The following is a 13,277-nucleotide window of genomic DNA, read 5'->3' on the forward strand; positions in this document are numbered from 1 at the left end:
AAAAAACCCACCAATTTCCATCAGAGTCAAAGTTCAGTTTGCCTAGCCCCTTCCCCCTTTTTTCCATGCCTTTCTGAAATCATACCTGCCCGAATTTTGTTCCCTCAGTGCTTGGGTTGTTTGTTTAAATGTGCCTGGTCAGTTTGTGGTTTCTGCCTTTGCCCAGAAATACAAAGCAGAAAGATTGGATTGATTTAAAGTAGAATTTCTTCCCTTGCATGACAGAGGGAGCAGACTGAGTGAGGATGTATATAGGAGTGGGAGCTAAAGAGGTGCATGAGAGAGCAAAGGTAAAGTTAATGAGGGACCATAGTTAAGCCATGCCTATGAAAGACATCAGGGAGCAGGCAGGAATCAGGCATGAGGTTAGTAAAATATCATGAGTACGCTGAATTTCTCTATCTGGTTTGATTTCCATTCGTAGGGGAGGTAACCCCAGGATTGTCACAGGTGGAATATGCTCTTCGCCGACACAAACTGATGGCGCTGATCCAGAAGGAGGCCCGCGGCCAGGATGGACTGGACCACACAGTGATTCTGCTATCCAACCCTACATACTACATGAGCAATGACATCCCCTACGTTTTCCACCAGGACACGAACTTCCTGTACCTCTGTGGCTTTCAGGAGCCTGACAGCATCCTGGTGCTGCAGAGCCTTCCTGGCAAAGCGCTGCCCTCCCACAAGGCCATCCTTTTTGTGCCCCAGAGAGATCCAAGCCGAGAGCTGTGGGATGGGCCCCGATCAGGCGCAGATGGGGCAGTTGCTCTCACAGGAGTAGATGAAGCTTACGCTATTGAGGAGTTCAGGCACTTGGTAACCAAACTGAAAGGTAATGAAAACTGGAGGGGAGGGAATGAGATGAGACATGGAATGTAGGGTCTGTTAGAGTTTGGAAAGTGGCCTGTGACTCTAGCTCAAACCTGGAAATGAGCCTGGGGAGGTGCCAAGGAGTGGGACAGGAAGTTTTCTCCTTTATGCTGGCTGTTGCTGTTTGGCCTCAGAGATGGATTTTCTTTTCCTCTTCCAAGCACGTTAATGCTCTGGGAAGCAATTTTGCTGCCTAGCTGTAGGTGTCTGGCTTAGGAGCCTCTGCTGATGGTAGCATCAGTGGAGAGAAGGAGGATCTTATTTAGGTGCTCTGAATTGCCCTTATGAGAAGCAACCCATCATTATTGACTGACTGTAGAAAAGATCTAGACTCTTAAGTTAGATGTCTAACTTAGACACCCAAAGCTAGCCAGTAGGAATTCCCCATCTTCTACCCCACACAATGAGAATAATTGTTAGTTTAGAGGTGATCTGTGCAGGTAAGAGGCTTGTTCTGCTGCTCCTGTCTATTCTGTATTTGATCTGTTTGTGGAAAGTTTTGGTTAGTCCAGTGCCTTTCATGTGCATTACATTTACTTTAGAAACCCAATGATGTGATAACAACTATTTCCTTCACAGATTCTGGCTGTTCTACATGACCTATTGTCTAGGTGCTGCATACATCAAATTCTTCTGTGAAAGATCACGTTAAACTATTTTCTCTCTTACCTTTCTCAAAGTAGCCTTGAATATACTGAACACAATTGTGCTTCATCTTTATTAGAAAACCAAATATCGTTAGCTTCAGGAGGGGTACCGATGGAAATATATGTTTGAAATTTATTAGTTTTTTTAGTTACTTTTATCTTTGTCTGTGTCAGCTTTGTTTTGTGTTCCAGATGAGTCAAGCATGATTTGGTATGACTTGACCAAGCCAGTGCATACACAGCTGCACTCTGACTATCTGCAGCCCCTGGCTGAGATAAAAGCTCAGAGCAAAAACCACATCCAGGGCATCCGATGCCTAGTGCAAAACCTTCGGCTGATCAAATCTCCTGCAGAGATTGAAAGGATGAAGATTGCTGGACAGGTGACAGCAGAGGTATGGGGTCATGTGCTCACATAATGAACCAGTGCATTCCCTTAATCAAGGGGATGGGTGTGATAGGGTGAGCTAGGTTGGAGCAGTAACTTTGGTCTAGTGTATTAGTTACTTAACGGCTGGCTGTCAAACATTAGCCAGTCTCAGCTCCCTCCACATTACAAGAAGAAACAGGATGACTGCTTGGACTACCAGGTTCTCTCATTTAGCATAATTCCAGCCAAACCAAGTCAGTAGCTAGTTGACTTTGCTTAAAAACAGTATCCATTCAGGAACAGGGGTGTCCTCTTGTACTCCTTCCCCAGCTTCCCCTCTCCTTTCGTATGCTGTTTTCTTCCCCATTTATCCTGTTGTTTTCAAGGAAACTGGATTTTTGTGAACATGTTGCCTGCACATATCTGTCAATTCCGCTTCTCTCCTCAAGTACCTTTTGAACTCATTGGCCAATTAAAAAAAAAAAAAAGCAAAAAAACCCTGACAAAGTTCTCAAAGGCAATTATGTTTTTTAAATATTAAAATAGATAGCCAAGTAGCAAGGAGAGACACAGCTAGTACTTCTCTGAAGAACAAGCTGCACAGTGTGCTCCTGTTAGACAAAAGAGATTTCACAGGTGAGAGAACTTGTAAAATGCTAATCTGTGGGACCAGCCTCAATCATCTAATCCTTTTTTCAAAAACCAGAGTCAGTTAGCCCCTAAGTACAGTTCCATGGGGTATAGAGCTTTGTTGGTTCTAGTCTTTACAGCACACTGTATTTTCAGCTTTCTCTGATTCTTGTGTTCTGAGCCAGCTGATTTTAGGCATTACTCAAAAGATGAGTTGTTTTTTTTTTTTTTAAAGAGCTCTTTCTCTCAAATTCAGGCTCCTATGCTAACTAAAAGGCTTTTCTTTTTTTTTTTCTTTTTTTTTTCCTTAGGCTTTCATAGAGACAATGTTTGCCAGCAAATCCCCAGTAGATGAAGCCTTTCTTTATGCAAAGGTGAGTATTTTGTGGTTGGAGGTGAGATAGAAGATTTGGATGTTGTTTCTCCTTCCAGAAAGCTAAGAGTGTCAGATGTTCCATAATGTGTCCACCACTGTAGCACATTTTTCCTTCACCCGGTTCTTGTGGTTCCTTGGACATGCCCCTAGCACTCCTCAGCCTGGAACTGCAGCCTTGTTTGGACAACTCCTTTGAATTAAGTCAGTGTTGCAGTAGATTGTTTTGCAGTAAGCTTAGAAATGTCAACAGATCTTAAAGCAAGGACTTCTATTAAAAAAAAAAAAACACTTTTCTACTTCTGGAGTTAAAGGAATGTATCTTCTAACTGGTAGGTGTATTAAACTCTTACTCTCATGTAGGGGCTGGCCACAAAGTTCAGTGTTCTGCCACTGAGGATCAAATGCCTTTCCTGGAGATTTTTGTTTGTTGCCTTTTCCTCCAAGGAGCAATACAGATGAAGCCAAAGGTCCGGGAAGGGTTATTGTGCATTTAAAGGAACATTAAAAAAAGAAAGAGTAACTGAAAAGTAATCCTGTTTTCTAACCCCTCTTTGAGCATGCTGGCCTGATTGTTTCAGAGGACCCTGAGTGTTGCAGCAAGTAATCCCATCAGTGATAGTGGGAAGCTAAGTGAAGACTTGCAATAAGAGAGTATACAACTTAGTTGAAGGAAGTAGAAATCTGGGAGAAAAAGGGAAGAGAGAACTTGGTGGGAGGGGGAGAATGAGGAGGATAGAAGAGAATAAGGGGCAAAAAGAGACAAAAATGGCTAATTTCAGAAATGCTGGAAAGAGAGAAATTTGCTGCATCTGTGTTTGGGTGAGCTGGGAGTGTGCCTCATAGGCAAGATTTTGGTATGCCTTATCTAAGCAGATTGAGAGCTCTGGAGGAGTATCAGCCCACCAAACGGAAAATCCTGAATTGCGTGTAAGCTTTCAGTAGAGGTTTTCTCATTTCCCCCCACCCTGTATGAGAATCCAGGGGGGCAGTGGGTAGTTCTATATTTTTTCCTTCAGTGTTCTTGGAAATCCCCTTGGCTGCTTTCATTTAATGAACCCACTGTCCGTTTTTGCTTTGTGTTGTAAAAATTAAGATGATGGTCATAGGGCATGCATAGTCCCAGAGCAGTATATCACCTGAATCAGCACTCCTCCTCTCTGAATTGGTATTTCAGTTTGAATTCGAGTGCCGGGCTCGTGGTGCTGACATCTTGGCCTACCCTCCTGTTGTTGCTGGTGGCAATAGATCCAACACCTTGCACTATGTGAAGAACAATCAGCTCATCAAGGTAAGCCATATGCTGTCCAGTTACTTAAAAAGCAGCACAGTGACACACTGTCCCCATATGTGTCCCTTAGTGGCTTCCTGTTTTGACCGAACACATTCAAACACTTTAATGGATGCTTTCGTGTGAGCAGGGGGAAGGAATCCTGCCTTGGTAAGCTTCATTGTCAGTGACAGTAACTTGGCAAATTCCAGTCTCTCTCTCTCCTCTTTGCACTTGCTGCTGTGGTTTTCTGAAGAGTGGAAGGGCTTGCAGACAAGCTTGCAGATACTCCATTTAACAAGCATATCTGTCTGCACCATGTGTTTCTGCTGTCCCTGTTGTGCAGCAAGCATGCAGCACTGGATGGGTTGCTAACCTCACAGAAGAGAGGGGCAGCTGCAGCAGGCAGACTGAAGGCACTCTGGGGGCCTTCTGCTGTCACTGGCATTGCTTGGTCTTGCTTTGCAATGAAAGGTGCAGTAATGCATTTCCTCTCTGGCTAAGCTGAAAAGCATTTCAGACTCCATGTAGCCTCACAAAGCAGGGAAGGGGACTAAGGAGGGAAAGGAACAGTATTAATTATTGAGAGAGGCAGATTACATGGTAGGTAAGTTAACATATCTGCCTTATTTTCAGAAGTCTGTATTACTGATTTGAATCCACATCCAGCTTTCCTGACAAAAAATCGCTAGATTCACATAGGTATTTTGAGGAGCAGTGTTACCGCATTGCTATATTCATGATTCACTTTTCAGTGGAGCATGTTTTTCCTCTGCGTTAATGCAGGATGAAGCTTTCCCGCTAGCATTGTCTTTTCTTGAAGCTGGCATGCTAGCAGACCTTGAAATGATCTGCACAGACTCACGTACAAAAGATATGACAGGCTGCTTTTGGCAGAAAGAAGCCTCATTTGTTGTACTGTCGTCCGAGGTCAAGCACGCTCATGTAACTCCAGTTGCTTCCATTAAAGTTGCATTAAATCACTCTTACTAGTTTTTCAGAAACTGGTAGGTAGGAGGTTAAACCCACAAACTTGACTCTTGCTTTTTTTTCCTTTGTGTGCTGCCTCCTACAGATTTTGTTGTCAACTGGCATAACAAAGTATCTAATTTGGAAGGTCTCTCCAAGAGAGAGTTTTCTCTTAAGATTTTCTGCAGCAGTGGGCATGTTGTGATTCTAAATGTGCAGGATATCAAAAGTATTGAGTATTGTCGTGGTAGTAGGGGGTTCAACTCTGCTCGGCCCTGTTGTGGTGCCACATCTTCTCTCAAGAGCTGAAGCAATGCTACCTTCAGGCCTCCTCTACTCTGGTAGAAGAGTACAGGGGTCTCTGGTGTAGCTTGCTGGAATAGGAGATCCAGTTGTGAATGAGGCTAGCATTTCAGAGCCCCTAACAGCTCAAGGGAAATGCCGTGGGTTTTGGGTTTGGGGGGGGTTGATTTTTTTTTTTTTTTTTAATAAAAGTGTTCGAATGTCAGCATATTAGAGTTCCGGCTTTCTAGATAATCATAATAGTCAGAGACTACCTTGCAGAGAAACAATCCAACTGGAGGAGCCTGTTTATAAACAGTAGCACTTGGAGTGATGCTCTGCAAAAGGAATACACGTCTCTGCAGTTTCTTTGCAAAAATAAATACATAATCTTATTCCCTGATCTCAGACAGAGAAGTCAACTTGATAGCTGGACTGACCCACAGGGCAATTTTTCCTGTTCTTCTCCAGGATGGTGAACTGGTCTTGCTAGATGGTGGATGTGAGTCTTCCTGCTATGTTAGTGACATCACACGTACCTGGCCCATCAATGGAAGGTAGGCTGACGCAAGGTGTCCTTGAAGGACCGTGAGAAGCTCTTAAATGATTGATGATTCATAGCAAAACTGTGTGTGTGAATAGTTTTTAATATGTCCCAATCTATGGTTCTTCAGAGTAATCAAATTATATAAACCAATCTTTCAGCATGAGAAGTTATATTCCCTACTGCCTCATTAATTACTGCATGAATATGTGTGATTATTGCTATTTTAAGCTATTAAGGTATGCTTAAAGTGCAGAGAAGGCTCTTGTAGTTCTTCTTTCAGCTGTTGCTAACTCTGGTTGTGTGTAAGAGAACAGGAGTTTAGCTGACCTGTACATGACTGTGGCAGTTGTGAATAAGCTGGTATAGTGTCCTTGTGGTTGTGTGTTTGATTCCAGTGTTTTTGCTCAAGTGCATTCTTTTTCCAGTGATAGGTTTGCCCTGCTCCGCTTCAGGGTTAGGATGTCAGCCAAGTAATCCTACCTCTACCCAGTGTATGGAAGGGCATGTTTCACTGATGACTTGTCTGGCATTTCATATAAGAAGCCAGTTGATTTTTTTTTTCTCTTTTCCTGCTCCAGCGTTGAACTGAGTCTGTCCCCAAAACAGCTTCTGGGTAGAGGAGTTGATTGTGAAGAATGCCCTTTGTTCCTTTTCTTGCTGGTTTTCAGATTCACTGAACCCCAAGCAGAACTATACCAGGCTGTCCTGGATATCCAAAAGTCTTGCCTGAGCCTCTGCTCCCCAGGCATCAGTCTAGAGAATATCTACAACCTCATGCTGAGCCTTATTGGACAGAAACTGAAAGAACTGGGAATCCTAAAGAGCAGCATCACTGAGAACCACTTCTTCAAGGTACTTGAAGTTTTTTTACTCCAGCTTTCCTCACTGGGACTGACTTGCCTCTTTAGGTTACATTAGTGGTTTACTTTGTATCAGGAGTGTGCTCGTAAAGTGAATCTTCTAGTTGTCCCCATTTACTATGCTTTAATTTGTGTTGTGGGCTGGTCTCAGCACAGGAGCTGGATTTCTTTTAGATGAAGCTAAACTGGAAGATATGTTCCAACCCCTAGTGGGCATTCAGTCCAGGAACTGGTCTGAAGTAACCCCCCAAGTCCTATGTGCATGCAGTATGGATGCTGGTCCCTCAGAACCTGCTATTTCACTCTGCAGATCCATTCCCGTTAGCCTGTACTACTTGTTTTTGTAGATACGGTTTTAGAATACAGACAGCCTGAAGGGACCCATAGGGAAACTGCCACTAATGCAAAAGTCCAGGTTCTGACTGCCTGCAGTCAGCCCTAGTTGTGTGATCTATTTAACATGGCATAAATCTGCACTGTCACCAAAAAGTGCGGCCTTGTCTTCTGTCTTTCCACCTGCTGCCTCTTCTGCACTTTTTGCGCCGACATTGGGATTCACAGAGCTCCTTGATGAACAGATTGGGGAAGTGGTCTGCCTCAAAGCTGAACCTGCAATTAAAACAGTGCAGTTAGAGAAGTTGCTCTGGTCCCACTCACTGCAAACTTGCATGATTGCTGATGCCAACACAAGAAGGATGGCAGGAACCAGGTGACAGAACTACCCTTTGGTAGCAGCACAGATTTCTGCCAGATTTAATTGTCCTGCAGCACTGGTACAATAACAGCACATGTCCCCGCTTGCGAACAGAAGCCATTCTAGTTTTTCTCGGCAGGCGGCAGCACAGCCAGATGAGACCAGTATCTGCAGTGTTCAGTCTGCAGTGAATGTGAGGGACATGGGGGCAGAGGGAGGGATTAGCTCTTGTGATCCCTGCAGACAAGGAGCTCCTTTCTGGAGAGAGGGGATTAGGATGGTGCAGGGGAGTCAGTGCCCAGGAGAAGTGGATTCAAGTTCTGCAGCTTCTGAGTAAAATCAACACAGCATCCTCTCTGTAATGCACAAGACACCTCTTGGCCACATCACATAGCAGCTGTGTCAGCTGCTGCTGTTTGTCAGGGACTGCTGATGGGAGCAATGTGGGGCTGGGGTGTTTAAGGGATGGAGAGGATTGAGGCAGCGAAGTTCAGTGCGCCAAAAGCTGAAGCCTTGCCCAGCATGTTGAGAGACTGATGTGCTTGGGCTGTTCTTTTCAGTAAGGGGGAAAGTTAATCTGCAGTCGACTCAGAAGAGGCAGCTGGTATAGTTGGGTTTTGAGGGTCCTCTAGTTCTGGTAAATGGAAGGCAGCCCCTGCTGACCTTCTAGTAATGGCAGTGAGACTGCTAAGCATATTCCTCTTCTGTTTCTTTTGTATTGGAACAACAGGTTGGGCTGTGCTTAACTACCTCAGTGATACTTGTTTTGTCTTCTGCCAGGCTGTTCGAAAGTACTGCCCACATCATGTGGGCCATTACTTGGGCATGGATGTACATGATACCCCAGATATGTCCCGATCACTCCCACTCCAGCCAGGCATGGTGATAACCATTGAACCAGGTAAAAAGATAAGCAGTCAGTGCTGGACTAAAACATGTAACACTAAGGGTAACAGTATCTCTTTGAGTAGTTGGTTGATCCTCAGACCAAAGCATTCAAGTCCTTTATTATGAAATTGAAAATGATTACAGCATTAAAAAGCCTTAAGGTGTCTCCTTCCAAAACTCATTACAGTATTGGAAAACATTATTTCCCACCCAAATACAGCCAAGGTTACAAATTGTGAGAGTGAGCTCTCAAAAGGTGTCTGTATGGCAGAAAGCAGACTGGCATACAGATCTCAAACTGCTAATGCTTGACCTGCAGGAGCACAGGTCAACTGCAGCACACAGAAGCAGAGTACATTCACTTGTGCTGTGACTTGCGTTACTGTGACTAAACTGCTATCAGTCACTGGTAGTGTAAGTCTCTCCTGAGTGCTGCAGTCTGCAATTATAGGCATTAACAACTTCTCTTTGCAAATTTGGCCTTTCACGATGAATCTTTCTTTCTGCTTGTCACTTGCTTTGGAGCTGTCAGCTGGAAACTGATATTTAATGCTTGGATCTTCTCTCCTCCTATTCAGATCATTGTTAAAATCATCTTTGTGAACACAGCATTGAGAGTAAGAAGTGCAGAAAGGCCAGCTGTAGTTAAGCTTTTTATTAACATGCTAGTGTCTGTACACACTGAGAGACTTTCCCTTCTTTGTGCACCAGTTGCCATGACTGTAGGGAAAGAGGGCAGCCTTCCTTATTAAACTTTCTCTGGGTCAATGTCTGTTAGGTTGCTGAAAATCCAGCCCCGCTCTCATGGCTGTGCAGTAAGGGAGAGGTGTTGCCCTAAGAGTGTTGAGAGGGTTTTGGTTTTAATTCCTTCCGTTCTTTCAGGCATTTACATCCCTGAGGATGATGTGAGCGCCCCAGAGAGGTTCCGTGGCATCGGTGTGCGCATTGAGGATGATATTGTGATAACGGAGGATGCACCACTCATCTTGTCTGCCGACTGTCCCAAAGAGATTGACCACATTGAGCAGATCTGTGGCCGCAGCTTGTGATGCCCCTTTTTGCCTCTTGCACCCTTCTCAGGAGACATGGCCCTCCAGGAATGCAGCCCTCTGTAACTGACTGTAGTTGTCAAGTGATGGGTGGTATGGACTGTTGATGGCTGCTTTGAGACTGTGGGACGGGGAGGTAGAATGGGAATGGCTCAGGCAGTGAGGACTGAAAAGCAAAGCAACCTTTTGCGTGTGCTGCTTCTCTCTGATTTGGACAGGGCTGGTGTTGAGCTGTTGTAGAAGGTGGGGGCGATTCGTCGCCCTTCTGTGTGGATCCCCCTGTTTCGGTGCCCTTGGAGGGATGAGTTGTCAGTGCCACCAGCAGAGCTTCTGCCTGGTCACTCTACACATGCATGGGTGCTGCTTCTGAGAGCCAGAGCCCTGTTGTTTACCCTTTAGTAATAGTTTCACAATGGTCAGATTAAAAGTGAAACTTTGAAAAATGCTATTTTGGAGGAATAAGCTGTGTCAGACAGCTTTGGTTTCTATAGAGCCTTGGAAGGAAGAGATTTGACAGTCAGGAAGATTGGTCCTGGGAGGGGGTAGTTTTAACTGAAGTCTGAGTAAAGAAGATTTCTGGCATTCTAAGGGCAAGGATGTGTTTGGGCCTTGTTCAAGCAGATGCCAAATAGGCCAACAGCGGGGGAAAAAAGCCTTATCTGGTCTTTCAGCATATCGGAGGGCTTGGTAATTGTAGAAGGGACTGATAGAACTCAGGAGGGTTGGACATACCTGTTCTCGCTGCCTTCCCCATTCCTTCGGTTTTGTCCCAAATCTCCATTGCAGTCTCCTGTTCTGAGCCCACCTCTATCCTGGGAAGCAGGGCCATGCTGGGCTTCACTGGTGAGCTCCTGGTTGTTGTCCCATAAGGGTAAAACAGTGTCTGGGGCGCTCACAGCACCTTTCTGGTTTTGCTGTAGCTGCCAATAGTTTCAGCAATGCTTTTCTGAAGAGTCTGCAGTATGGTGAGTTGGAGGTCTTTAGAGGGCTTTTGTGGAGTAATTTTCCTTTTCAAAACACTGTGGGCATGATCACAGCTGCCTTTTGGTTTGTGCCAAGTGCAGTCAGTAACTAATGCTCTGTGATAATATTTTTGAGGAAGCTGCAAATATAATTAGTGGCTGGGATGGATTAGGAGTAAAGAGTTGAGTCCTCTCTCAACATCAGCCATACTACCCAAGCCATTGTATGCAGTAGTAAATATACTTACTAGAGGCAAACATGATGTTTGTTATTAACTGAAGGTATTTTGACAATCAACTTTTTATTTAACATATGTGAAAAATGCCTCTAATGAGCGCATGTCTTATTATTTATGCTTGCTTTTGCTTCACATCATTTTTTTTCCTCTCCAATTGTAAGTTCCAGTCTTTTCCTCAGTTATTGCCGGTTTTCCTTCTTATTATCTTGCTATATTGTCTCTTTTTGGCCCACCATAATGTCAGTGCTTCCTAATCCCTGATCTTCTTGCTAACCAGTGTCATTGCCTCTCCCCTGTATGCCCTAGTTACTCACAGTGGATGTTGTGAGAAGCACGTGGGGAAGGTAGTCAGGGTTCCTGAGTTCCACTTCTGGCTCTGGTGCTGTGTAACCTCTAGCAAAATGTGCTTTTTTTTTTTTTTTTTTTTTTTTTTTTTTTTTACTCGGTGTTTCATTTTGCTTAGGGAATGCCAAACAGACTCTGCGCTCTGGGTATCATGCATCTCCCATTGCTTTTAATGGAAGATGGGTGCATGCACCAGGGTGTGAATTTGGCACTTGAAAGGCAGCCAAGACATGCTATTATTTTATTTTTTAAGCATAATAAAAAGTAAACGCTTTTATGGAGTTTGATATATCCGTTTATGCCCAGTTAAGAGAATCTGCTAATTTTTGATAGAAGTCTTTGTTAGATGCTCATGTGTTACAGTACCAAGTACAGTGTAAAATGTTGGAAGGAAGACTCAATAAGTATGAACACACAGGAATGATTATTTTTGATGTTCTTTGGGTCTGTAACACATTGTTTTTTGTTCCAATTACAAGTATTAGAGCTGTATCAACCAGAACAAATTTTGAATTTTGGAACTATGTAAGCAGCTTAAAATAACGTTATCCTGAGAGCTACATGTGTGTGCTGAACTGGGTGTCTGCCTCTGTACCTAATTGCAGAGGAAATGATTGTACTTACTGTAAATAAGCCTTTGAAATACATATGAAAAGTTATTTTTAAAATAAAACAATTTGTAGAAAGTCATTTCTTGGGCCATCAAGTTGCATGTCTGTTGAGTAGATATAAGCACTTCCAGGAAGAGCATTATTTTTCAGGGAGATTTATTAATTATGTGTAATTTATCTTTGACTTGAAATAACATTATCAAATGCAGGCACATACTAATTACTGATCACTCAGGAAAACCCTGCAACATGCAAACACCAATAGATCTTAGGAATGTTGAGGATGAATGTTTCTGTCAGGAGAGAAATATTTGTGATTCTGCTGAGTCTGGAGTAATGGATCTGCTAGGGCTGCTGTGCCCCCCTTACTGTTAAGTGTGTCTGATTTAGGTTTGGAATTGCCCCATATTCTGTATTTCTTCCACAGAGTTTAGCCATTTCTTCAGCATAAACTACTGCTAATGTTTTGTATGAGTTCTTCCATGTAAAGAAGAGTGCATTTTGCAGAGCATATTAAATTTGAGTTTTATCAACTTAAATATTTGAAGGCTTTTTCTTAATTGTTGCAGGTGGATAATCAGAGTACCATCTGGGACCTATATAGATGTGACAGTGTCCCTTGAATATAATCCAATTCATGAATATTTTACATGTCCTTCATCAAGAAAGTGTAAAGAATCCCTTCTCAGGCTGCCCATAGTAGTGACGTACCTCTCTAATCAGCAGTCCTGTACTGCCAGATTTACAGGCTCTCTGCCACTGAAGAGGTACCTTGCTCCAACCACTTGGGTGCAGGAGCGGCTCTCACTGGCCACACAAGTTGTCGGCTGCTTGGGAGGATCCCTGGAAGTGAATCCACTTTCTGATCCTAGCTCTGGAATCCACTTTTTCCCTTTTGTAGGAGCTTGGGTATGTATAACCTTAAGGCATCTCTTCTTGGGGCTTCTTGGTTGAAGGGAAATTGAGGTGTATGCAAGTGCTTTTGAGAAGAGATTTTGCTGGAACTGTGGCACAAGTCTTAAGGGAATCAGAGTATGAGATAAAATTTTCAAATCAAAGCCAGCCGTCCCTACAAAGAAGCTGCTTGGTGTTCAGAGGAAGCCCAGGAGGCTTTTCTTTGCTTTCCCATTTTACAGTCTACCAGGCCACCTGCTCTGTTTGCAGAGGACTTGTTGGTAGTGGAAGTCCTGTTGTTAAAGCACAGTCTGAGCAGAGGTGCTAATTTGTAGATATGCTCTCCATGTCAAAGTTGAGAGAAATCTGGTATTTAACACAATCTGGCATTCAATCTCTGTTATCTGTGAAAAATACAGTATGTCTTTTCTAAAATTGTATCTATTATTTCGTGAAGGAATCTGATGGAGTAGGAAGGATGTGCAAATTGAGGGAGCATTCAGAAAAGAGTGGAGACGAAGAAATTTGGAATGTACAATGCAGTATAGAAGATTCAGGGAAAAGGCACAATTTGGAGCTGTGGGGATGTGTGCAGGTGGATATGAGAGCGAGGAGAGAACAACAGGGTATAAAATGGCTGTTCACTATGTTGTCAGGGCGGTGCAATAGCTATAAAACTAGTTTCACTAGCCAGGAGACCCTGATTGATTTGTCCTACCTCAAGAGGGGAGAACAAAGGAGGCAGATTGTATTGATGAACTTGGTCTTAACAGTTTA

General features: G+C 43.6%; 1 protein-coding gene across 17 annotated transcripts in view; it reads left to right on the plus strand.

Moving 5' to 3' along the window:
• The window catches only part of XPNPEP3 (X-prolyl aminopeptidase 3), a 39,684-nt gene that overhangs the window by 4,398 nt on the left and 22,009 nt on the right, over positions 1–13,277 (plus strand). For 7 of the 17 annotated variants that reach the window (XR_010886304.1, XR_010886305.1, XR_010886311.1 and 4 more), the window contains exons 3-8: positions 425–832; positions 1,692–1,912; positions 2,829–2,891; positions 4,068–4,181; positions 5,883–5,968; positions 6,627–6,810. Coding sequence is in view for 10 of the 17 variants with exons in the window: in XM_067310443.1 (XP_067166544.1) it covers positions 425–832; positions 1,692–1,912; positions 2,829–2,891; positions 4,068–4,181; positions 5,883–5,968; positions 6,627–6,810 (1,076 nt within the window). In the remaining 7 variants the exon portion in view is untranslated. Of the gene's footprint in view, positions 1–424; positions 833–1,691; positions 1,913–2,828; positions 2,892–4,067; positions 4,182–5,882; positions 5,969–6,626; positions 6,811–8,292; positions 8,414–9,282; positions 12,146–13,277 lie in introns of those variants that run through there. The other 10 variants (XR_010886299.1, XR_010886300.1, XR_010886301.1 and 7 more) reach the window with 5 other exon arrangements.

Source organism: Apteryx mantelli, chromosome 1 (genome assembly GCF_036417845.1).
Source record: "Apteryx mantelli isolate bAptMan1 chromosome 1, bAptMan1.hap1, whole genome shotgun sequence".
NCBI lineage: Eukaryota > Metazoa > Chordata > Aves > Apterygiformes > Apterygidae > Apteryx > Apteryx mantelli.